This window comes from Antrostomus carolinensis, unplaced genomic scaffold (genome assembly GCF_000700745.2).
Source record: "Antrostomus carolinensis isolate BGI_N321 unplaced genomic scaffold, ASM70074v2 scaffold19488, whole genome shotgun sequence".
Classification (NCBI taxonomy): domain Eukaryota; kingdom Metazoa; phylum Chordata; class Aves; order Caprimulgiformes; family Caprimulgidae; genus Antrostomus; species Antrostomus carolinensis.
Genome location: NW_010331147.1, coordinates 15198 through 23676, shown reverse-complemented (window position 1 = coordinate 23676; position 8479 = coordinate 15198). Strand labels below are relative to the sequence as shown.

Sequence of the window (8479 nt, the reverse complement as noted above, 5' to 3'; positions counted from 1 at the left end):
TTGGAACTAGATGATCTTTAAGGTCCCTTCCAACCCAAACCATTCTATGATTCTATGATAATTTCATTATCTTTCTAAAGAAAGGGAATAATAATAATATTTTGGAATATTACCTAAAAGCAATGGGTATAGAGGTTCAACTATTTTGCAAACAGGACACACCAAGAAATAGGAGGTTTAGTTTGAAACTGTGAATTCATGTGCTACTACCTCATGGTTAAAAAAAAATAAAAAATTGAAGAAAACAGATAGGAGTTGCTTTAGTAATTTTCTTTTTGCATTCTCTAAGTGGTAAGGAATCATGGAATAAAATATTAAGTACATATTAACATACCTTTCCTTATATATTCAGCTGTTTCTTTTAAGGAAATTATGTTTCATTTTCCATGGTTAATGCAGGATTGCTCATACCTTTAAAGACAAAAAAATTACATTTCCATAGCAAAAGATCTCATGTCTATTTCAGCAAATAATAGAGCCTTTAATTATCAATCCTTCTTAATGTTGTTCCACTACTACCAAGTCTATTCCTGTCCTGTGTCTATTACATGGCACTAGCTGCAACAAGGTGTCATCATATTCGGGTACAAGCAATTTGTCCCTAGGAGTTATCAGTCTCAGGTAAAAAGATAATTAGCACCTACTGATGTTATTGTTCTCAATATCTCTTGGTCAGGTTTAACTGGGAAGGGCACAGTAGCTTGGTACACGGTACCTCCTACAAACATGCATTTCAAATAAGCTTCATGAATACAAACCAAGTGACCTTGGTCATTTTTACGCTGTATCATCCAAAATTAGTTTATTACAAAATGAATCATTGCAGCATAAATTAATTCCTTACCAACTTTGCCCTTTTCAGCCTTTGCACTAGTATCTGACCAAGATGGCGTATCCGTGAGAAGGTGGCTCTGGGAATCACGCAGTGGCTTTGCAGGAAACAGATGGTTCTCACTGTAACGCAAATAAAAAGAACATTGTAGTAAACTGCAATAATTTTTCATTATCTTACCACACATTACAAACAGTTTGTCATACGCAGCATTTACCTTGCTTCTTTTCTGATGAATCACTACACTTTTATCACTGCATAGTTGTCACAGATGCAAGCACAGTCTAAAAAACAACTCCCTAGCACAGAGCAGGGAAACACTGATTTATTTTTTTTTCTTTGACAGCTATTATATATTAATACAAGTACTTCAGTTTCAGATGCACTCTATCCATACTCACGCCCTCTACAACAAACGTGACACGATTAATAATGGAGAGAACATTTCCAAAATCTCTTGCTTAATATAAGCTATGGATCATTGGGATAAGATTGAAAACATCAATAAACAGCTAGCTGAAAAGTAATGTGTTTCTTTTATGAATAAAAGATTGTCAATATGATTCCATTTTAATTTCTTAGTCACATATTCAAGTCTACTATACTTATCACACACTTCATTACATAGAGGTTGCTAAAAAGTTACAATATGAAATACTAAGATATTATATTTATTTAGTTTAAGGGAAATCTGCATACTTTTCATACTTTAAAGATGTCATGGACATGAAGAATAAAGATTAAGAAAATGTCTCCTAGTATCAGCAGAAACAAAATGTGCATCTTTTATGCAGCTTCCTGTGCTCTGGCACAAGTTGCTGAGACCTGGGATTCCCTTATGTGAAGCATCTTTTATGGGATACAAAGAAGCAGGCCTCCTGCAAAAGCCCTGCAAGGTAACACATCCACATGGCAGGCAGACAGACCAACTATCTCATATGGATGCAGAACAGAATGTTACTGATAGTGTTTCGGCTGGTGTGGAAATCTGAGGTCCTGGGATGCCGCTGAACAAAGCACATGGGGTGGGGGTGTCCCAAACTTGTTTCCATAAATTTAAATGTAAGTCTGAAGATTGGCTGAAAATATTCAAGGTCAAGTTGGACAGGGCTCTGAGCAACCTGATCTACTTGAAGAAGTCCCTGCTCACTGCAGGGGGGTTGGACTAGATGACCTTTAAAGGTCCCTTGCAACCCAAACCATTCTATGAATTACAACTTAGCAGTTTAAAATTTGACTTGTATTTCTTAATAGGATACTCTTCATTTGCTTGCCACTTTTAAGTACCTTATACATGGTTCTCTTTTTATGTGCAAAGGAAAATATAGAATATCAGCTATTTGAAATAGTAACAAAAAGGAGATTACTTTTTGGATGTTGAACTAAGACCACCAGGTGTGGAAGCTTGCTCAGGATCCTGATTCACAAGGCAAGTTGGGAAGGAGCAACCATCCCCTAGACTGAAAAATTCAGAGTTAGTGTCATACTTACAAAAAAATACTTTTAATAACTGGGTTTTTTTTTTCTAAAGTGAACATTAGCATAGCTAATAGCAGAAAACTAACAAAAAACCCCAAACCAAACAAACCCAACCCCCCCCCAACCCTATGGATCCTGATAATGCAAGTTTCAGCAAACAAAGCATTAGAACTGAGCATACCTTGAAAACACAGGCAGCAACCAGTATTTCTTCTCATCACCAAACACCTGCCTTAGGTTTTTGCTGAAGCCCAAGCTAAAGCCATTCTTGTCTGTTCTATGACGGAATATGGGAGCTCTGAATACCTCTTAAAAGAAAAAAAAAGATTTCTTCACAAGATAGCATATTCAAGTTTCACATCACTATTTAGGCAATTGTACTGATGATACCATCATCCAAGAGGAAAGGCTGTACTGCCCAAATTACTGAAGAAGCTAGTCCACTCAAGAAAGCCACAGGCAGTGCGACACAGTCACTGTGCATGCAGTGAAGTCCTATGGCTGAGAAAGGGTGGAAGTCTCCTCTTCCCTAATCAAGGCAAGGAAGAGTGAGGAACTCACTTTTGAACAAAGGGTGATATATGAATATTTCAGCAAGTGACTATACTACAGAGAGTGTTTAAGAAAGAAAAACCTAAATAAAGGGTTTACTATAGAAAGAGTAATGGCAAAGAAGAAAAGCTTAGCCCACTTTAGTAGTAAGACTAGCTTTTCACACCCTGACCTATGAAAATACTGTGTCTTTTTACAGCTGCATAAAGAAAGCACTTTACTAGTAGACCAAGATAATTCCCCATGGATGTCCAACCTAAATTTCTAGAGAAGAGAGCTAAATATAGCTTCAAGTGGTGCAGAGTGCCTGAAGCAGAAAACTCATTCACACTTTCCACCAAGTGACTGATATCCATTTAATTCCCTTAATTAGCTATATATATAGTAGGCAAACTACGCCTTGATGTCCTGACAGTACAGCTCACAAAAGCCATGCTGGAACCATGCAAAGATCATCCTTCTGCAGTAAATCCTTAGCTATGAGCTGCTGGAAATGACCTTCAACATGTAGTATGCATTAGTTACAAGGTGCTTTAATGAAGGGGCAAGGGAAAATAGAGATACTCTTTTAGATGACCATGTTGGGCTAGGAAATCAGCTCCCAGGATGACTGAAGGAAGCACATTCACACTTAAAGCTTCCATGGCTTCCTTATCAAACTATTGCACGTTCAGGGTTTCACATCTCAAGCAATTTCCCAAAGTAAAATGGGAAGAAGAGACAAACAGATCTTTTTGAGTAGCTTAAGTGTACAGAAAACTTGGTATATTACCTGCATGGAGGTCAATTTGTTTTAAAAACACAGAATGTTGAACTAGAAGTGTACTGCATTATGGTTACTTTTGAACAATTTATTTTTTGCATTAAAATAAGAACAGTTTATAAACAGAATACTTCTGTACAGAATATTATATATTTATATATACTTATATACAGAATATTTCTTCTGTTCATTTAAGCATTGTTAATAAAACTTTTCTCCACTTAAAACTAGACTGAACAATTTTTTTCCAGTGCTAGGTAGGTAATTTTTTTCAGAATACTGAAGAGACCCACAAACTCTCAAGAAATCCTTAAGTAAACAAGCTTTCTTCCAATTATATATATTAAAAGTTTTCCGTTAATCGCCTACATCTTCATAAATCTCAAGAGAACTGGAAAAAAAAATCAATTCGTTGGCTTACTGTAATTCAGCTTGTATAAAGAGAAAAATATTTAGAGATTTAGAAACGTTAATGAATATATTGCAAATTGGTATTATTACAGTCCAGGATATAGTATAAAACAGGCAATCAAATCTTCTGCACCTCTACTTACTCATTTATTTTTTTCTTAATTTAACAAGTTTTGTAACCAACCAAACACTCATCCAAGTGTTGGGAACTCCTGGTTTAACAGTGATGCTCAATGTAGTCATATACACACTCCCATAGTAGAGGCACAGGCCATCTTCTTTGAGGTTTTTAAAATTAACTCATAACACAGAGTCCTTTCTATGCATCCTTGATTATGTGGCAGACAGGACTCACGACTGTGAAACCGCCTTTCAGATCTCTGTGTTCATTTACTACTAAATATGGAAGCACTGCCTTAAAGCCTTTTCTTCTGGATCAGATCATTTTCTGACACTGTCTCTGTGCTTGTTTATGTTGATCAAAACTAACAACACCAGGGCCACAATCAACCTGCCTTCCAGATTATTTTTTTTTCTGCTCTTTGCCTCCAGTACAGGCAAAGTTTTGGAATTAACAACTCTGCCTTTCAGAGCTTTTAAACAAAATTATAACTGAATTGAACAAAGGAACTTTGGTTCTGCAGGGAGCAAAGGTGGGAACAAAGTGCTGGAGACACTGCCCCAACTGAGACACATCAGAGGACTCTGGCTTGGGACTGGAAATGCCAAACAAGAAGCACTTGTGCAAGCATGCGTTAGTGTGTCTAACATTTATTACAGTGATATCATTTTTTTTTCAATTTGTTCAGCTTCTGTTAACAAGCTGTGGATGGGAGGAAGAGGCTAAGTTTACTAATAGCTTGGTCCCTTGGGGCAGGAGAAAAAGAGTCAGAATTTCCAGGGAGCAGCAGAACTGGGGAGTCAGTACTGGATATTGCCAGATGCAGGCACTTCTAACCAGGATCCAAAGAACCTGCAGAGGATTGCCCACTTTTTTCGTTACCCCCAAACATATAATATGCATCTAATATTTATTTTTTCCTGTCAAACACTGAAGAATTAAATCTACTTACCTAATGTGGACTTATTCTTGCTGACAAGCCAACAGTGATACCCAAAGAGAGAAGAGAGACTGACAGAAAACATAGCTGCAGCAAAGAATAAAAACATGATATGGAACTTGGCTTGAGTATCAGGAAGGCCATTCTAAAAATAAATAAATAAATAAAAGCCATTAGAATTGGGGAAATTGCTGTTTCATTTGATTATTAATAATCCTCTGTTCAGCCAAATCAAATTCAGTGCAGGCACAAACATATCATGCAACAAGGGTCCGAATAAATGAATTATACACCTTGTATGCACAGATGACCATGCGACTAGGTTGTTGACAGCATCTAAGATAAAGAAACAGGCCCTTTCTTCAGAAATTATAAATGCTGACAACAAGAACCTGCAATTTGGATCTGAACTTTGAACTGCCTTTTAGAAAAGAATAATTTATCTTTACAAAAATTATCTTGTTTAATTAGCTTTTTCAGAATAATCATATAATAGCATAAATAATGCACATCTAAGAAGGTAATATCCTAAGCTGTGAACCCAGATAATCATCATTAAAATACTAGAAAATTTCTCTGAAGCTTATTCATAGCACATCATTAACAGCAGTTAACAAAACCTATTTACAATTTAAATTCCCTTGTAAAATGTTTTGTAAATTGTTCTACACAGCTTCAAAATAGTGTAGGAAAAAGTGAAATTTCATAACCTATGATAAACAGGAAAAAAAATAGAGGGCTATGATTATTAGATAAACTTTTGTACCCCATATTAGGAGATACTAGATTACTATGTAAAGCCTTGAATCTTAGGCTTCTTGCACAATAGTAACTTCATACACTTAAAAACAGTATGTAGAGTACTTACTGTCCAAAACTTGATAAAATACTGTAAATCCGTTGCAGCAATGAAAAGGCAATACAGTAGAGAGTAAGCCAAGAAGAGAAGAAAAAATTTGTAATTGGAGAATCCTACACAGTTGTTCACCCTGATAAAAAAAAAAAAAGTAAAAATAAGCATGGAATGTAAATAAAGTTCTTTGCTTTGCTTTAATCCAATTTAGGATTAAATATATTTACTCTAAAAAAGTTAGTATCAGTATGTAAACCAAGTTTTGCTTCCTATCTATGATGTCTCAAGCTACTGAAATGTATTTAGCTTCAACTCCCAAATGAGTGCAGAAATTCTAACCAAAACAACAACAAACCCAAAGAACTTTACCAGGTAATACCACTTTCAACAATTTACTGAAATTCAGTTTTGACTTACTGTATGAAATCTGTTCCCAGCATATACAATGTAAATGTGATTGCAGCATACAGTTAATTTTTTAGTTTGTAGGTAAGTTTAAGTATCTGCGATTTACCATTGGGCACACGGCATGTAACAGCTGGGACAGTTACAGGCCAAGATTTTGAATCTCTACTGAATTTTGTGAGAATAAAAGCAGTCTCATTTAATCCACATCCTCCTTCATTAATCATGCTATATATTAGTGTAAACCTTCTTAGTAAGATTCTCAAGAGTATTCACAGGAGATCCCTAAAAATATTGACATTTATATATAAAGGTAAATACTACTGTTGAATAAACAGAAAATGTTCCATATCGGTGACAACATGACAGCAAATAAAAAACATTAGGAAGATTTTAATATACATCCAAATGTTAAAATTAATCTCATTTTAACATTTTTACTTATGGGCTTCAAGTTCATCTGTTTCCCATTTTTAAAGAATTTGTACATGATAATGACCAGCTAGTATACACTATCATCAGAGGCATGATGAGGGTACACTTAGTACCACAGCAGCTTCACATTAGAGACAATATTTTAAGTATTAAGAATTTTAGAGTGCTATTAAACATGTAATGATGTTACATCCACCAAATGAAAAATACTGAAGTGCTGCCCATGGACAGTTTATTGGTAAGCAGCTTTCATTGTCTTTTATTTGGTTGCATTAAGAAGCTGACTAAAGTTATTGCACTGCTAACATTGATATAACTCTCCATATGAGTTTAAAAAAAAAAAAGAATATACTTTCTTTAACTAATTGATATTGCTGTCAGAGAGATCAGCCAAGTAAGATAAGACTACACCCATGAAAGCACTTTTGTGTTGAAAAATAATTATAAAAAAATTAGATGGGGTGGCAAGTCTCAATTTTAGCTTCTTCTAGAAGTACAGGAAGAGTTATTGCACCTATCCTCTTCAGGGAGACAGTGATGGTAATGGCAGGATACACAGTAGTCCAAATAGGGTAAAATCCTAAAATATCAAATAAATTTTCACTGTACACTACTGTTATCCAGTGGATAGGGGCTTTCTTTGTTTTGTTATTGGCTTTTTTGTTTTACAAAACATGCTACCTTGGCTAAACATTAAATTTAGCATCACCATTGAAACATACAGCAATAGCTAAACATCCATATTAACTACAATTAAGGATGATTCACAAGAGATTGTTCTAATTAAAAAAATCCCAACAAACAGAAGATGTGTTTATAAGCTCATAATGATTCTTACTGGAAAGTAAAATTACAATTCTCCACAGTATAGTGTCTTCTTCATTAAATATGTCAGTTAACAATTCCATTATAAACTGGAAGCAATTCAGATGCGAGGTTTCTACGATAACCCTACTTCACTTTTATGATATTTTTTTTATGACAGTTTTTACTTTATGACACTGATTAGTGAGAAAAGAAATATCACGTTAAATGTTATTCACCAAAGAAGAAATTTATTGAATCAAAGACAAGATTTCTTTCTCATTGTTCTTTTGCACTATTGCATACAGCACACAAATTCAAAAAAACCCAAAACTTTCATAAATTAGCCCACTTCCCAGTTTTGACAAAGCCACACACTGAGCTGTTCTTACTGGAAGTGGATAGTTCCTCAAAAGATTAAAGAGAAAGTAAACACCAAGGTTTTGTAATTATGCTATTTGAACGTGTAGTATCCAATCGTAAGACCCAAGAATGGTGGATAATTTAAAGTCTAACATTTTGAGGAAGAGTAAAACTGATAAATGTTTGGAAAACTTGCTAAGTAATGGTGTGCTGCTGCAGTGAAACATTCATACAAAAGAACATTCCAGGTTAAAATTTGGATTACAGATAACATTTAAAACAATTAATTTTTAAGATATATCAGCTCTATCTCAAGAGTTAGTTTACTGAAAATGCCAGGCAAAAAAATAACTTACAAGGCACTGAAGGTGATGTAGCTCAGTTAACAAAAAGCATGACAGAATTAAGGAGATGCTAAATTATTTTCAGACTACATAAAAGACAAAGGAGAGATGTTTCAAATAGTTCCTAAGGTGTTGCTAATGCACCTTGTTAGTATCAGAGTTGTTACATATGAATCA

General features: G+C 34.8%; 1 protein-coding gene across 1 annotated transcript in view; it reads right to left on the bottom strand.

The window, feature by feature from the left end:
- Positions 1-8479, bottom strand: part of ZDHHC2 (zDHHC palmitoyltransferase 2) — a 25941-nt gene that overhangs the window by 2895 nt on the left and 14567 nt on the right. The window contains exons 7-12 of the mRNA XM_010173144.2: positions 5967-6087; positions 5111-5243; positions 2493-2619; positions 2200-2292; positions 845-954; positions 335-411 (exon numbers count right to left, since the gene is read on the bottom strand). Coding sequence (XP_010171446.2) covers positions 371-411; positions 845-954; positions 2200-2292; positions 2493-2619; positions 5111-5243; positions 5967-6087 — 625 coding nt within the window. The 3' untranslated portion in view covers positions 335-370. The remainder of the gene's footprint in view (positions 1-334; positions 412-844; positions 955-2199; positions 2293-2492; positions 2620-5110; positions 5244-5966; positions 6088-8479) is intronic.